The sequence below is a fragment of the Manacus candei genome, unplaced genomic scaffold, assembly GCF_025592945.1.
Source record: "Manacus candei isolate 608988 ecotype Guabito, Panama unplaced genomic scaffold, ASM2559294v1 h1tg000060l, whole genome shotgun sequence".
NCBI lineage: Eukaryota > Metazoa > Chordata > Aves > Passeriformes > Pipridae > Manacus > Manacus candei.
This window is the reverse complement of record NW_026138108.1, coordinates 11487130-11510718: the sequence shown is the minus strand read 5'-3', so window position 1 is coordinate 11510718 and position 23589 is coordinate 11487130. Positions and strand designations below refer to the sequence as shown.

Sequence of the window (23589 nt, the reverse complement as noted above, 5' to 3'; positions counted from 1 at the left end):
TGTGAGCATTAAATGTGTTCTGGATTTGTAGTGTCCTATAGGCTGCATCTTTTAAAAAAAAAACACATTAAAATCCACAGAAAAGTCCACGGACCACAAAGAGCTCATCCTTCTGTGCATGGAGTAACTGGTCTGTCTTCTTTGTTCCCTGTCAGTGAAAACCAGGCCAGGCTTCCTCAGGGAGAGGCTGCTGCCTCTGCTGAAACCAGCTCATTAATAAACTAATGGTGTGACACTGCACTGGGGACTCCCAACCTGAAATGCTGCACGACACTTTTCCCAAAGGTGGAAGATTTATGGTTCTAACCTAAATTAATTAAGAAGCAGAACCTTAATTAAGAAGCAGGTTGCTTCTGAAACTGCTAACCCACTTCAAAGGGCTGAAGCCATATACTTAATGGGGAACAAAGAGGAGAAAACAGGGTCAAAACAGACCATATCTGTGCATTGTTCTCAACCCATTCATCTTGCACATGGGGGGTGCTCTGCTGGCATTTTAAAAATGGCAGTGCAACATCTGCCACCCAAAAGGAGAACTGGGGAGTATGGGAGGGGCATGTGGTTTATTCAAAAGCCACTGCTCCCCTTTTGAAGAGACGAACCAGATGTACTTTTTTTTTTCCCCTCTGCCAATTCCTGGTAATTTTCCCATTGATTTGAGCTGATCCAGGATATCCCTCTTATTCTCTTTTCCTTTCTCTATTTTTTTTTTCCTAGCTAGGTGATTACACTTCGTGAATGAAGGAGACTATTTGATCACACTTCATCCTCTCATCACACCGGGTACAGCGGGTAGTTGAGGGGCAAGTGGTTCAAGGAAAACAAGAAACCAATCTCTTGAAAGGATGTCTCATTTTTAGGACCTCAGTTCCCACACAGTTCCCACTGTCCTGGAAGAAACACCTCAACCTCAGGTAACTACCATGCTCCTCACTCAGCTCTAGTTGCCAAGTTAATGATGTATTTGGAACCGTTTATTATGTAAGATTTTGAACAGGTCATTCCTGGAATAAAGGGGCCTGAGTGGCTTTTCCCATTTTAACAGTGCAGTTTAACTGCTGTTTCAAAACCACCTCTTCTTTAGGAAGACACACAAAGTAGAGGAAGGATTATGGACTCCTGGTTGAACAGAACTTCCAGATGTGCCACTTCCTCAAGTGCCATCCCTACAGGTTTTTGTAAACCCTGGTGGATGCCCTTTGTACCCTTAGGAAGGTACAGAGATATTGCTGCAAGTCAGGCCTTGTGCTCTTTTGGAAGATAGTTTTGAAAGTTAAACCCGGCATTAAAAACAGATCGATGTAAGAGATTAAGATAAATGCACAAAACACTTTCATTGTCTTTATTTTCAATCGATACTGTATGAATACAAAGTTTCTAGAAAGCTACAAAAATTCTACCACTTTATCAAGAAGGCATCAAAATGTGTCACTTTGCAAAGACATGAAAACACCTGCAGTAACCGACACAAAAATAGCATTTTTAGAGTGATGAAATAATTGCACTTAACTGTCATGGATATTAAAGTTATCACACATATGTACCGCGAAAGCTAGAATACATTTTTTTTTTTTTTACAAAGCACTTTATAAAAAAATTCTCTGCACACAAAACCTATAATTTTCATATTACTATCATACTAAAGATAAATTCACTTTAAAGCCAACACTTAAAACATTTTAAACAAAAAAAAAAAAAAGGTACCAGTACCTACACACAGACAATAACAAATACAAGAATACTGTACTGCCAAGAGGTTTGACTGAAACTCCTTTTGAAAGCTTCTGCAAATATGTTAAGAAAACATTGGAGAACATTCAGTTTTTTTCCAAGAGCCTTCCCTCACTGTCTAACCTAGAGGTACTTTATCATCAAAAGGCAAGTTCTACATCAAAAGTTACCAGCAGCAGTACAATATTAAAGTAACCACTGACCATATATGAATATGCTTAAGTCACAAACCCATTTTATACACATTACACAAATAAACATAAAGTGAGAATTCCATTAAGTCATTTACAAATGTGAACAAATGCACATGGCAAAAAAACCCCAAAACAAAACAAAAACCCAACCTGTTTTACATAAAATGTACTGAAGAATTAAAGGCTATTCAGGTTTTCAATGTTATAAAATTCTTTTGTCTTTTTTTTTTCAGGCACATATTGTATTTTTTGTCTGCAGTCATGAGCCTGAATCAGAGGCCCATAAAACAAAACAAAACAAAACAAAAACATATAATCTGTAAGGAGGTAACAGGGATCCATCTCCTTTTAGTCAACTGAGTGCATTTAAGATTTAATTTACACACTGAAACTAATGACATGATCTCAGCAAGAATGACCTGAAAAGTTAAAAGATGAAGATGTCCGAAGTGTTTCTTGTACTTTGACTTATCCAGCCTCAAATCTTTTTTTAGGGGGCTAAACATCTTGTTATGAAAGGTAAGAGGGGAGGGAAAAAAGAGATCATCCTGAGAAAAGTACAAAACTGGATTCTATTATACACATCTGCTGTGTGACCGGGCACGTGTATCAGTGTATTCGGCATGGGTCAAGGAAAGGAGTTTCTCAGTATGACTGACTGAGTGCTCCAGGAAAACTCCAAGGGGAACTGCTTCAGGAAGCAAGTACACCCCAGGACCCGCAGTGGAAAAATAAATAGATATGGATTAGTACGTCAAATGCTGTATCTGCCCCGAAGTGGCCAGTTACTTACATTCAACATTAATGTACACCCTTCATTATTCCCAATAGCCCATCCCATGGAGGTCTAACGGAAGAAGCTACTGCCAAACTTACTGAGCTGTAGCTGCGGGAGAAAGGGAAAGTGAGAAACAGGCATTATGTCTGTGATTCCTTCAAAATAGTGGTGCAGTACCTAAATAAAATCGGTCTGGAATTCAAGTAAGTAAAACTACACTTGTTAGTAGTAATTTTTAACAGCCCCAAATGGTACCATTATTCTTATTTCAACGAGACAGAGGTGTAGTTTATCACAAATATTGACTAGTACAGCTGCAATGTTTGGCAATAACTGAAAATGTTTTGCTCTGCTTGTGGGGCTAAAGTGTCTTTGCCCTACCTCAGTCTCATTATGTTCAACAGGATTACTTGTCTTATAGAGGTAAGTGAGATTTAGACCTTGAAGGAATAACAAAAATAATATTTTAGAGAAAGGGAACTTGAATTATCACAATATTTACCACACAGTGTCACAATATTTCTCTATATAAAAAGTTAATCTTAGTTTTCATCAAATACTTTAAAAATCAAGTTAAAATTGTATTCACAACTATATAATCCCTCTGACAGCTTTTGGTTTTGCTGATATTTGTTCTTTCTAACATTGTTTTCTTAAAATCTTGCTCCTCTTCCCATCGATTTCAGTTGTAGTGTACAGTATGGCCCCCGTTCACAGAAGGTATCAAATACAGACACGTTATTAAGAGGAGCTAATTTTTTTTTTCCAAGACATCATCTGGGAGATAAACAAAACAACCCTGTGTTTTGAATCGTGCTGGCCAGAGTTTCTCTAACAGCACCTTCATCCACAACGCTCACACCCAACATTTCAATGCTTAAAAACACACAATTCCATTTTCCCTATAACTGTTCTCGGTTCTCCATTTTCATCTTGGTTTTTATGCAGCTGACTTTCAGCATGCACAACTTTGTAAACAAAATCTTGTGTCTAAACAAAGAATCTTCACAGATACCGAAATATTATTAGAGGAGATCAGTGAAGTCATGTCTGTCCACTGAAATTCTGCAGTATATGGATCTCTCATTATGCAGATGCGTGACTGGATGAAGAGAATATAAACGTGAATATTTTCATTTTTATATCACAGACAAATCAGTTGCTGGATTGCAATGCTGTCAGAAATGGCAAACAGTAGATTATTCTTCAGCAGGCTGATCATTAGCAAAATCACTTTGCTATGAATGGTGCTCTTTTGTGAATGGAGGCCTGTAGATTCAACTTATTCCAATAAACCAAAGGCATTACGGTGATAACTAAATATTTTTGGTCTCTCTACAAATTGTCATTATTATGGCAGCACTTTTCTAAGCTGGAATTTCAAACCAAAGGCACTTTCATGCTAGAGTGCAGAAGAGTCACAATTAATTATTTGGTCATGAAATTTAAAAAGGCAGCATTTCTTAATACAATTCACTTTTTCACGGAGAACTAAGAATCTGTAACCTTTCCTTTTGGTATAGGCATTTATCTGCGTAGGAATGGGACTGACTTGTACAGACGGTTGGTTTAGACCAAGCAGTCAAAGAGTAATATTTTTTCTGTGGGAAAAAATACAGATATTTTAAAAATGGAACCAATTAATAAAACAACATATAAAATTTATGTTAAGAGGCTAAAGGTTCTTCTAATATAATGCTAAGGCACTGCATATTGTAATGCTTTGGCAGCTCTCAATTAAAAGGTTCCTACAAAAAAGTAACAGTAACAAGATAAGTACTTCCAGCTTACAAAAGAGCTCACAGTTTACAGGCAGCCTGTTGGACTACACACCCCACACTCAACAGTTGAAGGATTAAGGCTTTTAAGAATTAACATATACAGGGTATGGATCATTTACAGAAGTGTAAAGAAAAGACGATGGAAGTAGTTTCCCTAATATTACATATGTGAACACCAATAAACATTGTGACTGTTTATACCCTAGAGTTATGGCATATGTAGTGTGTCAGACTCTATTAAAAAAACCTGTACCTGGTTTTGAAAATTGACTTACATACTTTATATGCCTTAAAGAGTTTGCTTGTTATCAAACAAACAAAAAAAAATTAAAAAAAAAATAAATCACCAAACCCACAATTCAAACCCTAAATAAAAGACAACTTTAGAACAAAAAAACAAAGTAGTTTTTGACTTGTAACACCAAGTGCTTAGAATAAAGGGCTACCGTTAGGCTGTTACAATGCAGTGCTTTTCCTGATGTGATTGTTAGTGTTAAAAAATGAGCATTAAAAGAGACTTTACCATGGACATATTTCTCTGTTCAGTTCGCAGAATATAAAACTGAAAGATCATCAGCCCTAATATCCACAAGCAGGTAACAGCTAGACATCACAGCAATCATCCACCTACCCGCTCTCTAACCCGAGGCCTCACCAGTGCTGAGTCTGAACCTGGTCTGACGCAGACATACAGCGACCCACTGCCTCATCTAGGCTCTGTTCTAGTCTGGAGAACTCAACAATGGGCAATTCTAACAGACAGTACTATGCAGGCATATAATATAAAAAAAACCAAACCAAACAGCTTTCTTTTTTGAAGGCTACAGCACTGGGAGTAAATTCTACACTTAAATGGCGCGTGGGCACTGTTTGTAAAAGGGTAGGGAGGAGGGACCTGCTAAACGTTAACTTCTTTGATTTGGGACTACAAAAGACCTTCCCAAGAACCCTCTTTGCTGATACCTCATGACTGATCTCTAAGGTGGCTTGTGCTTGGTCGGGCAGCCCTCAGCCTTTCAGACAAAGGTATCACATGAGAACCCGCTGCTGGCCCAGCACCTGCCCAAACAACTGCTTGGGCAACTGAGGGGCTGTGCTGGGCTGCAGCAGGAGAGAAGAAACGGAGCAACACTCTCTGATGTGACCAGGAGGAATGAGACTACTGCTCTCACACGTGCTACCTCAGACAATCACTCACACCCACATCCATGGTTCAAATCCTTACAGTATTAAAATATCTCCAGCTGTACTTCACTTCCTGGAGTCTTCCCTGAATATATCAGAAGGATGAATACTACCACATCTGGATGCAAAAGGACAGCAGACCCCACGTGGTACGTATGTGTCTGTTTTGTAAAGGTCTTGGCCAGTCAGAACTGGAGAGACAACTGGGGGAGGTGTAAGAGCACCATGACTGAGAGGAAAAGGAGAAAAAAAAAATATCTCCACTTTCCAATCTTCTTTGCCTGATTGTTGGTTGTGATTTTCTAGCATCTCATAGATATTAAAGCTGTTGATCCTTTCAGAGTTGTACATACTCTTCTTTCAAACACGTTAGTGTTTTGCTTTCTGTTTACGAATTACTTGATGCTGTCACAATGTCAGTTGTTTCCGTTCATCTGTTCATTTCAGAGTTGCAAGTTTTTTGCTCAACTTATTAGAAAACACAGTTGTCCATATAAAATATAACTGCACACACAAGACTACATATAATGCAAGTCTAAATCTTCAGTATTTACCTACTTATTGCAAAATGAGCCATCTTTTTCATTAAATAATCAAATTTTCATATTAGTACAATACAACTTTATACTCTTTTAAAATACACTAGATATGTTAGGGGTAAGGGATGATGTTTTCTTTCTCTGCAATACCTGTTTGAAAGTTTAATGGATTAGAAGATTAGTTTTAGCGTTGAGAAAAAAATACAAAATTTGCCTAATTTTAGGACCTGTCTGTTTCCATCAGGCATTTCTTAAGGCTATATTTTTCATTTGGTTTCAAACAGAAAAATGTTTCATTTTAAAAAATAATTTAGTGAATTACATTCGTCCATATCTTCCACCCTAATTAGTTACAAAGATAATTCTATAAAGATTATTAACTTTGCGTACTCATTTACAGTTATAGCTAAAGATTCATTTCAATTTCACTTGCATTGTAAAACAAGTATTTCATGTTGGAAAAAAACCCAAAATAAATTCTTATAAACGCTGTCAGTTTTTCCCCATGGCAAATGCTCTGTCATACATTTTTCTATCAGAATTAAAAATAGGCCTCCACAGACAGAGGCATTAGGTTCTTAAATACAGTCTTCCCAAAGAACTGTGGTTTACAAATTTGAAGAACACTTAGTTTTAGAAATAATTTTTACAACTGTACCAGAATTTCACAGCTACAATTATATATGAACACATTAAAAATGACTTCACTAAAACAGGATTTAGAAAAATGTGGGTGAAAGTTGGGCCAGAGGCACTGCCACTTAGTGTTTGAGGTTTACAGTCTGTGTTTTGATAAAGAAGTGAAATGAAGTGTATATATAAATAACTGCTCAGTCCTTTACAAGCCTGTAGATATGATGCTGTGCTCCATGTTCGCTGTTTGACACTTCGAATACACAAGCCATGCAGAGCAGGGTTTCTTGTGTATCTCTGTTTGTTACCACCTGTTTGGGGGAAGGAAGAGGGAGACCGGACATTACACACTTGGAAACACCAGGGCTGAAACAAGAAATGACCCTCATCACCTTGTGTTCTCTTGCCAAAGGGAGCTGGGCAGGGAGAACACGGCTCTGTGCTTGCAGCCCCACACCCTCCCTGTGCTGCCAGCCCTCGGTTCTGAGCGAATCCTCAGCTTGGCTGAGGTGCCACTGCACTGAAAGCAAGCTGGGTAACTGAGGAAACCAGCTTAAAGGACACCACACCGACCATTCTTTGTGCTTTAAATCACCTGTTGGGCATTAACTGCCTGTTTTCCCCACCCAAGAACTAATTAACCCCACTGATATTTGCGGTACTGTAGCCCAGTCTCAGTAAGAACACATGGGATGGTTCAAAGTTACTGCCTCAGGCTCCCTGCAGACACCAGACTTGTGTGGAGAAAAAAAAGAGAGAAGTAAGCTGAATTTGTGGAAAATAACAAAATGTGGAAAACATCCACATTTGTGGATGTTTGTTCATGTTCACAGCCAGCTGAGCCTTTTCATCCCAAGCATCTATAGTGCCCAATTCCAAGAGTATCATTCTGAAGTCAGTGGGATGGCTTGTCTAGTAAGCAACATGACTAAGGGATCTGCAAACTGGTTCTCAACATTACAAGCTAAGCAAGACGTACAAAGCCTGAGAGTATTTTAGAAATGGAAAAGTAAGAAGTGAGTCCATACCAATAAAATTGTAAAGTTTTCCAACACGCTGTTCATCATGTATTTCTCGGGTAAATGTTTCAGCTTGTGTATGAAGTTGATCATATATTCACACATGGGAGAGCGATTTATCCTGTACACGAATCGGCCATTCTCAAACCTTGCATATTCAGTCTGAAAAAATAAGGAAGAGCATTTAGAAAGTGACCACTAAATCTGGTTTTTTCTTTCTTTGTGTAGACAGTAAAAAGAGAAAGTGGCTCAGACACACACACACCTACTTGCTGACTCCCTGCCTGAGCTATGCAGTGCCCTGCTAAAAATTCAAGGGCCCTTAATTATTAAAAATTACAATATCACTACTTGTTCTCTAACCTGTGAATTGACAAACTGAACACATGAGGATTACAGAACAGAAAGTCCGAGTTGAGTAAAAATCATATTAGGCAGAAAACTTTGTGGTAAGATGATTTTAAAGGAGTTATGAGGCACCTGTCTGCAAAGAGAACAGCAAAAATAAGTTTATATATTTATGCTTAAGTATACACATACAAACATTGATATATTATTGCATGATTTAGTAGGCAATTTATGAACTACAGAAAGATGCAAGGCCACAGGTGGAAGAAAACCAGGCTGACTTAGATTGCAGGGGCTCATAAAGGGCTGAAGGAGGGTAAGGCTGTGACTCTTGGACTCCAGCTGCCCAGCTACCAATTGCTCAGATGAGCTACTCAGTGGCTTGTGGGGATTTTTGGCTTTCTCTAAGCTTGGAATAATGGAAATGGTTAAAACCTTATTTATGGTCACCATGGTTAGAAAACATATTTCATGTAAGAAGGACATGAACAGCGACCAGGACATCTATAAAAGTTCAACCTACAGCTCTAGGCTAAAATTCCAGCAGAAAAACTGTACTGCAGATAACAGATGTGTGTATGGGGCTTATTACTACTCACACATGGGTTAAAATGAACCCAAACGCTGCTGGAAAGGAAAATATTCTTTCAGGAAGGATCAGAGGAAGGAAGGAAGGAAAAGCCAGGTAAGATCAAGTAAAGACAAGAGAGAGAAAAGCCCAAGTAAAATAAAAGGGAACCAGAGCATCACCCCACATATCCCATCACAACACCCACCTCTACTTTTTCTACTACTTGCTTTCCAAATGAACAGACTTTGGTGGAACAGGTGATTGTCATGTTTTCTGAGCTCTCGTACTGACTAGTGACTCCGTAAAATGCTCCTGTATCATCCTGGATGTTGCAGTTTAAGTCAGCCTGTTGGGAAAAAGGGATAGATGGTGAAGATTTTATTTTTCACTTGATGATGTCGGTAGCATAAGCTGTCATTAGTTCACTGTTCTTTTCAGAAATAAGGGGGGTGGATTTGTGGTGACCAGCAATAGCGGAAAAAGTCTGTCAGGGAAGTACCTGCCTAACTGTTGCAGCAAAACCATAGGAAAGCAGCAATTTATTCAAGTTTTACACAATAAAAGATGACCCAGTATTTCTCTGGGCTACAGGTGATGTTCTTGTCTGGCAGACAGCTGATGGAAATCCCTGAAGCTCCAGAGCCAATTCCTCTGGAGGGAACCTGCCTTGCGGTCTCAAATCCAACCGAGCCACCCCACTACAGAGAGGCCAATAGCTCACTTTCTCCTTTTCCTTTCTTAAAGCAACGAAATCCTCCTGGCAAAGGGAGACAGCTGCACAATACAGGATCGATCTCTGATAAGACTGTCAGGCCATATGGCGTTGATTCAGCAAAATACTTGACTTCAGGGAGCCGTGTGACGCAACCCGCCGGCCGCGCGTGAACCGTGTGCGCAGAGCCGTGCCTGCCCACCAATAAATACTGCTGGGAGTGTTTGCTTTCCTCCAGCATTTCTCTGCAGCCTCAGTAACTACCCAGCTGCCTTTGATATCTAGCAACAGGGACCGAGACTTGCAGGATCAAGTGAGGAACAGCGCTACCTTTAATTATTTACGCCCAAACCCAAGTCCTGCGCACAGCGGGATTAATTTGGCTACAAAGCAACCACACGGGTCACCTGCTGAATCCGGCCTCCCTGGGCCTGCAGCAGCGCTGGAGCTGTTCTGCCACTGTGCTCTTTGACATCATCAATCCATTTTCAAAAGTCCTCTACTTAAAAGCACGCTAATATGGATACAGGCAGAGTCCAGGGATATGCACAGCTGGATTTGTTGATTCAGGCGTTAGCTCTGCTGACATCTTTGGTGCCCAAGGAGAGAGAGGGCAGGGTTTTCTTTTTATGTGGAAATAGCTGATCAGCTACTGCAGTGTGACAGCTAGGAATTGCCTGAATTTTTAAGTTACTCCAAGATGAGCATTTTACCAGGGAAATACACTTTGGCGACTGTTTCACTTGCAAGTGTCTTGCTCTGCTTGGTTTTATTGCTAATATAGAAATGGAACAAAAAATACTTGACAGGTACCTTCGTGTCTACCTCGAAACTTTTTAAAAAACCAGTTTACAGGTATGTTTATGTATGCTCCATGCCTGGAAGTGTTCAAGGCCAGGTTGGACGAAGCTTTGAGCAACCTGGTCTAGTAGGAGGTGTCCTTGCCCAGGGCAGGGGGGTTGGAACTACATGATCTCTAAGGTTTCTTCTGACCCAAACCATTCTATGATTCTAGAGCAGGGCATTCAGTATAGTTCAGGTCATTTGTAACTGCTATTTAATTTTTAACCCGGCAATGGCTCATTAATTCTACTCAGTGTCTGCAGCCCTTATTTGTGGTACCGTTCTGAGGCAACCTGCTGATAATGGCACATACTGAGGTAGTTTGTGGTACACAGAAGACACAGGTCTAAGATTACTTGGGGCTGGCTTTGTAAATTAATCAGTGGAGCAGTCTCCTGAGGTTTACACACAGTAACACAAACAGCCCTATAGTCACGTATTTTGCATAACAGAAAGAAATCCTATCACTGCTACACCTTGTTTCTTGCACCTGCTTTGCGTGAGGTCAGCAGTTAATGTTTAATGTGCGTCTAAAGCGGTGTTTTCACAGCGAGCTGCAAGAAATTGTTCCGAGCTGATAGTAAATAAACAATTTGCCATCACAGCTGGCTTGCAATTGAAACATGACAAACATCTAAACACGACAAACTGTAGCATCCACCAGCCATGCCACAGCTGCTCCACTGGAATTTCTGAAGAATAGGGATTTCTGCTGAAAAAACTGCACTGTTGTAGTTAATAATAATGATAGGAGTAATCTCTTAAAATGGGGCTATTCCTGATGCTACCACAGTTTTACTAGCTAGTAAATTACAGTTTTACTAGCAAAACATTTTCTTTTTTTTTTTCCTTTCAGATATGAGCAAAATATTTAAGAAATCATAACTAAACCACTCCTCATAATTTCATGCTGTCAAAAGAGTCAACCACATAGACCTTACACTTCAAGCTGCAATAACAACCATTTATAGAATAAAAAAAAAGAATAACATTTTATCTGCTGCCTTCTGATTTTGAAGCCCACTGAAAAAAATATCTAATTGTTGTATTTACGTGCTGACATTTAACCTGGAAATGTAACATATGTGGCCATCTGGCACCCTGTTGTTTACTCCCACAGCTCTTCCAGCTCTTGCTGAAATCACCAGGAGGCCTGTGTACACAAAACATGCAGGCGGGGGCCCTGATGTTTGAATGAAGAACACTTGAAACTATCTCTCAATTGTCATGATTTACTCTTATGCAATCACAATGCTGTTGCAAAAGTCCCATGATGGTAATATAGATGTGTATTATCTTTATCTACTTATTTGCTCTTCAATTTTATTTTTTTTTTGAGTCTAACACACAATAAAAGTGTTTTCAAGGAAGGACAGAATTTTGTTAGCAACAGTTTTCATCATCAACTAATTACAGATTGCTGAGAGCTGAAGCTTTAAGACTCTTCAAAATAGTCCACCACCAATATAAAAAAATCATAGGAGTTGGCAAGCATATACTCTTAAATGAAGGCTTCACCAAAGCCTCTTTTAGTACTGAAACAATTTTGTCTATTCTTACATACTAAAGCAAATCTTTACCCTCAGTTTGGGTTCAGACTTTCTCACTAGAGGCTGAGCACATGAGCACTTGGCAGGAGTGTTTATCACTGTGAAGAGGAGATTGTCACATCAAGGCAATACTCTGGGCCAGGTGTTGAAAGCTTTGTTCCATGCTGAATACCATGAGAAAGGAAGGAAAGACAGACTGTCACTGCTGGTAAAATACAAACCTTTGGTTAAAAAATTACGGTGAAGGACTTAATTATACTGTTATGGCTTAAATAGTAAGGAGTTCATCTAAACACATCCATCTGAAAGCTGAATTATATTTCTTGAACTGATGAAAGAGATTATGAGACACACATCCCCCCCCCAAAAAAGGCACTGCTGTGGCTCTGAGAGTTGTAGGTGCAGCTTTGAGTGGGAAAAAGGTGATGTGTTATACATGAATACCCTGGTCTTCAGCTTTAGCTCTTTACTACAGTATTGATTCCAGGGATTGTGTCTACATTTTAGAAAGGATGTTGGAAAATTGGAAAGTGTTCAGAAAAGCATTACAAGAATGATTTCAGGTCTGGAAAACATCCTTTGTAGTGAATGACTAATGAAACTCCATCTACTTACTTTTTCCAAGGGAAGTTTTTCCACAACTTTGTCATAGCCTGCAAGTTGCTACATGGGGAAGAGTCTTCTGATAGATTAAATCTTGCAGAAAAGGACATTAAAAGGCAGAAAGCTAAAGCTACGCAAGAGCAAAATGAGAAACAAGGCAGGGGCTGGTAACCCTCATGGCAATGGAACGCTGGCATAATTTCAGATGTGGGGGAATCACCACTACTTGGGGTCTTTTTTAACCAACTAAATATCTAACTGAAAGGGATGCTCTAATTCAAGTAGGCTTATTGTCCAAAGGCAGGCATTACTTAGTGAGGCTCACAGCCTGTATTACAGAACAGGCAAGGCTAGATAAATATAATAACAACAAAATTGAAACACAGGAATGTATCTTATTAGCCTTCTCCTCATGCTTTCCTGCTTCAATGATCCCTGTGAAAAACAGCCAAGCATCTGGAGTGCTGTGCTTGCAGCCTCTCGTGCTGCTACCAGCTCTGCCTCATTATTTCCTTGGTGCTCTGCCTCTAGCTGTTCTCTTGCATGTCAGATTCAGGTTGCAAGTCTTCCTGGGCTGTAAACCGGCTTTTCCTTCTGTACAGCTTCTCATGCAGCTGTTCTCTGGCTCTGGAAATTGGGGCTGGTGAGCACTGCTGCAGCATATACGGATAAATAACATTTTGAATGGTGCCTTCAATTTTACTGGCATGATTTCAAACATTATGGCATTTCAAACATTATGAGCACGTGTGATGAACAGGAGTCCATTTACTCATTGAGTTTTAAAATATGAGATCAATACAATTTAGGGGAAAAAACCCTAACAACTTAAAAACACAAATGGAATTTGCTTCCAAGAGTAAAACTCTAATTTTGATTTATTTCTGAGCACTGAGTTTTATATTAGCTGAATGCATTTGGAGGTGGGAGAGGCACTAAGCTTTCTGGCATCCTCTCTGCAGCGTTTGTGTAACAGCATGATTAATTCATTAATAAAGCACAGCTTGTCAATGGGTGGCACTGGAAATATTACATATTAAGAGCACCAAGTGTTCAGCGTGCTGCGTGGAGAAGCCTCTGCCAGCTTGCTGGAGCAAGCACCTAAACAGAGCTGGCTGCAACCAAAATAAAGAGTTCAAATAATAAATCAAAATATCTTCCCATTCCTCTCCCAAGGGATCTCAGGCTCTGTGCTACGGGTAGGGGCAGAGGGTAGAGCACTTGTGTAATAATAACAGCTTTGGCTAACAAAAGAGCAACTCCAGCAAAAACCGCTGAGGAGAGTCTAAATCCTTCCTGCTGAGTAGAAGGAAAACAGCACCTACTGGAAACAGTGGGATTTGGGGAGGGCCAGGACAATTTACACTGGCACTGGGTTGTTAACATTAAGCACGTTAAGGTCACTTATTAACAACGTATAGGTTTGAACAACTGCTGACTGCGGGGAGGTGTGTTACTCATATGACCGCGCCGTGCCTTCCCCCTCCTCCTCTCCGAAGAGCGATCAAAGAGCAGGGATTCCAAATTGTGAAGCAATTTTTTCCAGCGGGAGCATCTGGGCCGTTGGCACGCTCCTCCGCGCGCTTCACCCTGCAGCTCAGGAATTGTGGCCAGGTCTGCCACATGGTTGGGCTCGTGATGGACAGGCCAAGCTGCTCCGGCTTCCCAGCTGCTCGGCCCCTTCCACTCATTATCCGGCCCCCGGCGCTTAATGCCCTCGCATCAATTTGTGAGGGGGTCCTCCTCGAGCACCACGTGAGCTCCCTGTGGCAGAGAGGCTTTGCGATGGGGAGAAGAAAATGGATGTCTGCTTTCTCCCATATCTAATTTGTTTTGCATACATTTGCATGCTGGCCATAGACCCATTCACATCACGGGGCCCATTTGCGAGCTGCGGATCATTTGCCAGTCAAGCTGGTGAGAGTGTGTGTGTGTCTGTGTCTGTGTGCAGAGGGAAATCCAAGATTCTGGATTATGCAATATAAATTACATGTAAAAATAGAAAGGGGGGGGGAAAAAAGGCAGTAGCCACAATTGTGCGTGTGTGAACGAAGGGCACAAAGAATCTCTGCACCTTTTAAGACGGCTGGAGGCACATGGGGATAAATTCAGAAGGGGGTGGGAGGAGACCACAGGCACAAGCCATTCTGAACACTGATTACATGGGTAAATTGTTTGTTCCAGTGTATCACAAAGAGAAGGAGCATTATTTTTCATGCCACAGCTGTTTTGAATAAGAATAGGAATAAACTTAACTATCCTCCTCATGTTACTTACCACTAATTATGGCATATATTTACATCTATAAAACAGTGAAATTTTGGGAGACATAATTTAATGTCCCTTTATTGTGTAGATTCCTTTATTTCCATCCCACATTTGAATTTCAAAAATGTTTAGGACTTCAAAGCATCTTTAAAAGCTTGCCCTAATTATAATATGCATTACTTTCTAAAACTCCTAGTTTGCATTGCAGATTCCTGCAAATAGAGGCATTCATTTTAAACATCAATTAATATCATCCACGCATCTTCAGATGAGTTTGAGTCTTTATTTCAGAGTTGTGGTGAGCTCTGACTAAGCTTTCCTCAGTTAGAAGAACAGTTCAAGCTACTGCAAACATTTAAAATTAAGTCAGTGGAATCAGATCCATAGAAAGCCTGACAGCTTATATCAGTTGTTTTTTTCTTATGTCATCCATGAGAAAACACCCTTTCTCCTTTCAGATATCTGATGAACTAGCACTAGACAGGGCAAGTTACAGAGCCAGCAAAGCTGCAGGGGCATAAAGGGAGGTACGGAGCCTGCTGGAATTCATGGAGATGGATGTGAGGATAACAGCAGAGTCAAAATGATGATGTCTGTTGGAGATGTGGCTGAGAGGCACTGGATTCAACAGGGAGGTGGTGTGAGTGGGATGAACAGCCCATCAGCAGGAGGGTGGATTTCTGAGGGGCAGAGCACTGGGCATCAGCACAATGGGCCAAAAAGGCAAGGTCAGCAACAGTGTCTTAGACAGACATTTTGGGGTAAAGCTGGAGAAGCAATTGAGCATTTCGTTTGAACTCCTTTAGGAGGCCTAAGTGTATTGTTTAGAATTAGAGAATTTAAGATTAGTAGTGAGTAATCAGTGGGGCCAGCATTAGATATCAACATGAGTAGAACTTTAACCAATAAAAGAAACCAACAGAGGCACAGTGTGTTTACTCAGCTTTTAGACAGGCTAATCAGAACTTCAAAGACCAGAAAACTTTGGGGCTATTCCCAAGTCACAAAAACAGTTTAAGTACGAACTAACCAAGAGGTTTGTTGATGTTACTCTAAGGTAATTGCATGGGTCATACCTGGTTGTTTTACATAGATTGGGCTTATTTTGGTAGTGACTTATTTTTGGTGGGAGAAGCAGCACCGTGCACTCAGCCTGCACCCAGGGAAAGGTTTCATCTGTGGATATTTACCAGCCTTCTCTGAATTCCGCATCATCAGTGTTCTAGGACATAACTTTTACATTAATTCAGGAATATTTATTTTCGTTTTAATTTTATAGCCCTGTAATCTCCAGTTTCATATCACTGTCACACAAACTTCCTGTGCCATATCATTAGGATGTTGTTCCTTATTGTGCTGAGTGCACAATATACCACATAAAGCTCCCACTATCTATTACTGTAATTGTCTGTCTCTGCAGTGATTTCCCCGAGCTCTGTAGTTCCCAGTGACTACCTGGGGTAGGACAGAGGAACGGAGTCACTGCATTCAAGGTGCAAGACAAGGACCAGGGAATTGCATTGCAGGGCTGTAAGGTTGGGTGTTTGAGGTGGTGTATAAGGATCTCCTGCACTGTTAGGTAGGAAGAGGACCACAGGTGTGGGTCACAAGACCGAGGCCAGAAGCTCACCCATTCCCAACACCAGGTTGTATTTCACGTGAGATACAATCTGTATGAACCAATAAAGCTCTGCAAAGCAAAGCACACTTTGCTTTGTACTCCATTCTGGTGCTGCCTTGCAAAGTCAACTACAAAAGTGCCAAATGTCTTCTTGCAAGACCTCAGACCTTTCCCTCCCACTTTTTCTTTGTAATCAAACATTATTACCGAAACCAAGAAAACAGGGAAAACTGTGCTGCTGAGAAGCCTCAAGCAGAACTAAATGGGAAAGAGCAAGGGTAGTAGCTCTTTCCAGATACCAGAGCTCACTGCTATCTGCTTTAGTCATCTTCAGTGCATGTACTCATCTGTGGTCTTCCTGTTTCCCATCTTTCCATTCCCCACTAGGTTTAATGTCTGAGCAAAATACCCTTTGTGCTGCCTCCAGAGACATACCAGCCTCTCTTAAATCCATTTGCAGGGTCACCATCCCTTCTGGCATCGAACTCTCACCTTCACTTTCAAGCTTCTCATGCCACAACACTCTCCTGTTTCCCTTCTCTGGTTTGCCTCAACTTCTTTCACTCAGACCCTGTTTTCCTTGCACTGATTCTCCTCAGAGAGCTTTCACACCTGTACTATTTTGCCCAACCAAAATACATGTTCCTTTTTCACCCATGTTACAATTAGATTCCACCAAAACCTGGACTGTCACTGTCACTGGTGCCAGGATGCACAAGCTTACACTGCTGAGCAAACTATTGATGGCTAAATGATAGTGAAGGAGGAAAACAACAGAAAGGATGGGGAGGGGGAAATGGTAAAATAAATGGTAAGAGAGAGTATTGGGGCTAAGAAATAACCACATATCACGAACAGAAATTGGGAGATGAACTTTCAGAGTTGATACTTATTCAGAAGAGGATGCTTCATTCAACCAAAAATTAGTCTATTTTCATATGAATAAACTTGAAGTTACTAACGGGGTCAAAAACATTGTCAGAAATCTGTGCCAGCTTTACCCTGCTGATATATAACTGTTTAGAATAGTTTTTAAATACTCCCCATATAAATGGGGAAGAAAAGTCCTATTGGGGTGAAAGAAATAAAAGACAGTGAGCTGACACTTTAGGATCTAACTCTCATGACTAATTACACAGCCATCCTCTGTTTTTCCTACACATATTTCTAGATATGTGTAGGACTTGGGGGGCACTCATGTGAAGTTTATTCCTGGAAGAGTATTCATCATGACTCTTGCGACACTCAAACACTACCCCAGGCAACTCTCCCTGCCTCACTCACTTGATGAGAGAGAAAATCCACCAGCCTATTGTAAGGTCATGGCTCAGGAAGGCATTCTCACCACATTTTTGATGTATAACTCAGAAGGATGTTAGCACTGTATGTTTTTTAATCTTTAAGTTAATACAACACAAAATTGTATTAAAAGACCATTATGTTGGAAGGCACAGTGAGGTTAGGAAATGTTGGATTGAAGTTGCCTGCACATCCTGACTGCTGAACTGTATCATGTCATAGTCTTTAGCTACACAACTGCACATAGATGCCCTCTGAGCATCTATGCAACATTTCTTTGTCTTTGTTATTCACTGTAGCCCAGCCCCTGTTTCCTGAATACCACTCAAAACCTGTGCTGAACACAGAATTATTCATTTTTTTAAAAGTCTTTTTTGTATGGCATTCTCTTGATTCCTCATAAACAGCCATGAGTCTGATTTGTTAGTGACCACCTGAGGTGAATGGGTGGTATCACCCCCACATTACAGATGAGAAACCGAGACAGGAGTGTTAAAAGTGTGCACTGCTTGTAGGAGATGAAGCAGAGAAGGCTGGCATTTGAATTGTCAAAGTCAGGAGTACAACACAGACATAAAGATCCAAAGAAGATCTCTACTGGTTTTAGATACTAATCTTTGAGCATTCAGCATGCCTGAAAATCAGTTTCCAGATGGAGAAAAAGTAGAATACATCAATTACCATATCACAAATCTCTGCTGCATCCACATCTAGTATAAAGTCTGAGGCTTATCATTCTCTGTGGGAAATGAGAACAGGCAAGTGAGGTGACATTCAGTTTTTACCAGCAGGTTTCACAAGTATTTATCATGCAAGGTGGATGGGTGAGATGATGGCCCTCAGTTCAAGCCAAAGTTTTGCAAGGAAATGTATTTACTGGTCACAGACCCTTCACTCCAAGCTCTATTCCTCTGTGGCCATATTTCTTCTGCCTTTATGCTTGTCCTGTTCCCACCTCTTACATACCTGTTTCTGCTGTGTGACTTCATCCCTATGTTTCCCTGCAGGATCGTTATCCCAATGCTCTCTCTTCCCACTGCCTCCCACTTTTTGACCCTACATTCTCATCTGCCTGTTCCAGGTCACTGATGCCTGATGCGTTTCAGCTCCCACTTCTCTGCTGTCTCCTTGTCCTGGCCTCTTTGCTCAGCCAGCCCTCAAATACTTGGTCTACAGCTCCCATGCCCAGTTTTAAGTCCCACGAATTCCTCAGCGGGTTTCTTCTGCAGTCCAGCACAGCCCCTACTCATTGGTTTAGCCATTCTACACCCAGATTTGAGAAAAGAGTCTCCCTCAGTCCAGTTTCCAGTTCTAAATCTTGTCCCACAGAAACTCTTGGAAAGATGTGAAGTCTGGGGTATTTACAAGGTGCAGAGTATTTCAAGTCACATGGATAAACACCAGGAAATCTGATCATAAGCAGTGGTTCCAGATCAACCTTTTCTGGTTTCAGCCTCAACCTGTCCACCTTGCAATTAAACCCTGAGTACGTCCCTTTGACTGAGGCTTTAAAAGACAAATTTAAAATGCTTAGATGATAATTGTTGCTATGAAAAGGAGTATACCACAAAAAGATACCCTAACAAATTAGAGTAGAAAAAGCTTCAGCATAAGCATAAGGTTCAGTCTACAGATTTGCTGATCCTTTTGGGTGAAACTTTTAGTAGTTTAGTGGTGGACTTGGCCATGTTAGGCTACTGATTGGACTCAATGATCTTAGAGGCCTCTTCCAACTAAATGATTTTATGACTCTATGACTGTATCGCTAACTTGAGTTTTGTAAATACACAAAGAAAAATCTGATCTATCAATGAAGTTCATCACAACTAGATCAATATACAACATGTCAGCCCTCCATTGGTATTATTTTTTCACTCTTTCTCACAGCTGACATGAACAGATATAAGCTTTGGAGCAGAGTCCCATGGCTGACTAACAAAAAGGCAAGGGGAAAGCAGATGAGCTGTAGCAAACAAACAAATAAGAGGTTTAAGAAAACCCCTGGCATCCTTCCAGGCTCAGTTCAAATCCTGCTTGGTCCTCTTTGCTTAAGCGTGGGCTGGTGGTAGGACTGATACTTGCGTTCGGAGTTGAACATCTGAAATGCTAAAAAAGCAGGCCCCGTTCCTACGCCTTCCCCGCTTTTCCTTGGACCACTAGATGGCAGTTCCCCATTTCCAAACGGGGGCTCTTGGTACCTGTTGGCTCCTGCCCAGCAGCTGTGTCAAGCAGAGTGGAGGCACATCTGCCTTTGCTGCACACGCTTGCGGGGAGCTGTCAACAAGAGTGGCTCCGGGCCAGTGTCCCACCTGAAGGGCAAACAGCTTTGCCCTCATGCACGACAACGGGAAAATCTTCCACAAAACTAAACACCAAACCCAGGCCTCCTCGACAAGAGAGGTCCTCCACGTCGTGTCTTACTCACCCAGAATTTTACGAGGAAGAAAGCGTTCTGAGGCCCCTTCCCAAACAGTTCCTTTAGACCGCCCTTCTTTTCAGGAAATTTGTCATAAATCTGACGAATGTCCACCGACTCGAGCAACGGGTCACTGTAAGAATGGTTAGCGTGTCCAATGTGTACGAAGAGGTGTTTATTGTACTGCAAGAAAGAAACAGGAAAATCAGTGCTGCAGGAAAAGAACAGAGGTTTGTTATGGCAGAGGTCTGTGTGTGTGCTCTTTGACGGATTAAATGACTCACACATTACTCCCGGGACTGTGATTTTCTGCAGTATGATTTCCGTGAACAACTTCACTGATTGTGTCACAGACCCTTGTGAACAAGGGTCAGCATCAAAAAAACCTGTGTCCCTACTGCAAACCCCAAAGCACGGCCGTCTTCAGGGGGGTAATTTACACTGAAAGACCCAGGGGCAGCACGGTGATAAAGAGCGCTTCGCCGAGCATAACAAAATGAACATGCTCATGAGGAAAGCCTATTTCTGCCTCTTTAAACAGTGGTTTTTAATGTCCTGTGACCTCAGAGCCTGAATTTCTGCTTGTGCCACGGAGCCCACACGTACACACCTCCTGTTTATCTATTAAAAAACCCCAAACCTCTATCTATAGCATATGCTAATGCCACTCAACTAAAAGAGATGAAAGGGATTTTCTTTTCACTCCCGAATGACAGCAACAAGAAGGCCAGTTACTCTGTGTTGCTGTTCTTATGGACATGGTCCTCATTGTATGTCCTCCAGTATTTCGACCTATGTAATATTAAAGAGCCAAACTCTTACCCCTTCCCTTGGGAGTTTGCTCCATAGATGACCATCTCTGCCAAAATACATTCAACTTCAATTTCCCATTTCTAAACTTCATCCCATCGCACCTCATTACAATCACAGGAGTCACCTTGGCAATGCCTTTCCTGCCTGAGGGAAATCCTTGGCCCAGTGAAGTCAACAGCAGCCTCCTAAGGAGTCCAGTATGGTCCTTTAAGAGCTGCCATTTCTCCAACCAAAATGAAAGTGGAAGGATGAACCCTGAAGACCCTCCACCAGTCAATCAGCACCTCCCTTGGTCAAGTGTGCAGAGTGAAGGAGCTCGAGAGTGACAGGATTGAACACTGAGGGTTTAAACTATGCAGATTACAAAACATTTCGCTAACTCAGTTAAAGGAAGGCTGATATGCAGTCAAGAAACACCAAGAAACCCTGTCACATTGAACAGATGCTGTACATAAGGGGCAATTCCCAAAAGCTAAGCACAAATAAAATATTTAAAACCCCAGAGCAAACCTCATTTAAGCCATTTTGTTTACAGTGTACCTGCCGAATGAACAAATTGAAATGACAAATCTAAATGAATTGGACAACCACTCAGAGCCTTCCTTCAGTGTGAGCAGAGTCTTCTCTAGCAGATGTCCAAAACTCTGGGGAAAAGGAAATGGACTGGCTAGATTTCTGCACTTAGGAAATGAAATTGAAATCTATTAAAAAATCATCTAGCACGGTAAAATCTGAATTTAGAACCAGAGAACACTCATCTGTGTATGCCAAAAATGAGATACAGTCCATGGTTTTTTACAGGGTTGTATTTCTTTTTTAATTTTGTGGAAGGAAAAAGGGAAGTGTAACATCCTATTAATAGGTGTTTGCACAAGCAAGCCAAAATCTGAGATCACTGATTCCATGGATTTCCCTTGCAGCCTCTTTCAGAGAATGCCATCCCAGCTTCCTCTGTGCACAAGTGGAAAATGTGCCCAGCTTTTAGTCAGTGCATGTGGAGCCCCAAAGGGGCAGAGCTGACCCGAAGAAGCTGTTTCTCCCTTGAAGAGAACAGGCATGGCAGAGAAATAGCAGGTGACTGGGAGCTGGATGTATGTTCATAGGGGAGAGTGTGCCAGTACATCCTCCCCCAGCACTGGTTTTGCTTGCAAACTAAACAGGACACAGGAGTTCATTGTACTAGTTGGCAACAACAGTGCTCCTGGTCAGTTCTAGCAGGTCACTTCAGCCAGCAGTGGCAAAAGTGGACTAAGGAGAGATTTTAACATGAGAAAACAAAAAAAGCCAAATAAATGCAAGGTAATATGAGGAAAGCATCATGGTTCCAAGTTTTGGGGGTTTGACACATATTCAGCTTGCAGTGCTGCGAGTACAGAACTTAAAAAGTCATATTGAGCATTTCTTAATTGTCTTGCTCACTGTTGAAAAACTGAGATCTCAGTAAAATGTATCAGTACCCCATGTACCTTGGAACTGTCAGAACCACTAGAAAGGGAGTCTGCTCCTCTTGCTTTCCTGAGCTACCAGGGGTGAAGTGCAGTAGGACAGGGCATGGGCTGGGTCCCTGAACAAGGCTATTGATGGAAGTCTATCTGCATTCAGGCAAACATCTCCATTTTTCAAGGAGAATGATGAGAATTCCCCAGCAGAGACAAGCACTTCAGCCTACTCAGAAAAATTAAACTGAAGCCTTTCCCTTCCCAGCACCCCCACAGCCTGCCTAGGCATGCCCAGCAGTTGTGCTCTCCCTGGGGATGTGAGATGCCCCCAAGCATCTCTCTGGTCTCTCTCATTCAGAGTAAGGGCTTGAAAAACCACCCCCACCATTAGAGGCCGGGTCATTATTTATTTTGGGGTTGTTTCCTCTCAGTCTTTCCTGCTGGAGTTGTTCCACGTTGTACAAATAACCACATTTTTATAGAATTGAGGGCTCAGATTCTCCTGCGACCAGGAAAGCGTCTTCCTTCCCAAAAGGGTGTCTCTCTCCTGGGCCCAAAAGTGGCTATGGAGTGAAGGGGGAAGGGGGGAGCTGCATTTTACAGTTTGGCAACTGCAAGTTCCCAAGGCAATTCATACACTGTAACTTATTCTGCAAACCAGGAAAACCTACAAATTGCTCAGTATCCAAACTTCAGTAAAGGAAAACATATTTATAGGGACATGGAGCATGAAGTCTTAATACTCTTTAAATACAAAAGGAAAGTTAAAGGCAGCTGCAAAGCTACCACAGTTGTCTGTAGAGCTCGCCAAAGTACCAGATGCTGCTGCAGCAAAATTTTTGAGGGGGTACAGTGGGACAGATGGTATGACATCACCTGACAACATTCTTAGGACAGAAATGTTTATTTTGGTATTGCAATGTGTGATTACTGTCTCCTTATGTTGCTGCAATTCCTATGCTAAGTACAATCATTACTAACCTAATTAGACATGGCATATTCCTACGAACTAACAAACAATAATGTGATATTTGGAGCACGGTAAATCGATACTGAAATGATCCCTATCGTTTTTATACAAACATGCCCCCTGACAGGAATTGATGCACAGATAAAAGCAAATAAGCTAAGTTTTATGCCTGTATTTTTGAGCCCATTAATGTCTGAAAAGCTTAAAACCATACTCATTATATTGAGAATTCACCGTTGTTTTAGACTGAGTATTCCAGAGTCATTGAAGTAAAAC

The 23589-nt window shown here is 41.3% G+C and overlaps 1 protein-coding gene across 5 annotated transcripts in view; it reads right to left on the bottom strand.

The window, feature by feature from the left end:
* Nucleotides 1–1327: 1327 nt before the first annotated feature.
* The window catches only part of TEAD1 (TEA domain transcription factor 1), a 158606-nt gene continuing 136344 nt past the window's right edge, over nucleotides 1328–23589 (bottom strand). For all 5 annotated transcript variants that reach the window (XM_051803839.1, XM_051803841.1, XM_051803843.1 and 2 more), the window contains 4 exons: nucleotides 20101–20274; nucleotides 8985–9125; nucleotides 7870–8022; nucleotides 1328–7152 (listed from right to left, as the gene is read on the bottom strand). In XM_051803839.1, coding sequence (XP_051659799.1) covers nucleotides 7039–7152; nucleotides 7870–8022; nucleotides 8985–9125; nucleotides 20101–20274 — 582 coding nt within the window. In that variant the 3' untranslated portion in view covers nucleotides 1328–7038. The remainder of the gene's footprint in view (nucleotides 7153–7869; nucleotides 8023–8984; nucleotides 9126–20100; nucleotides 20275–23589) is intronic.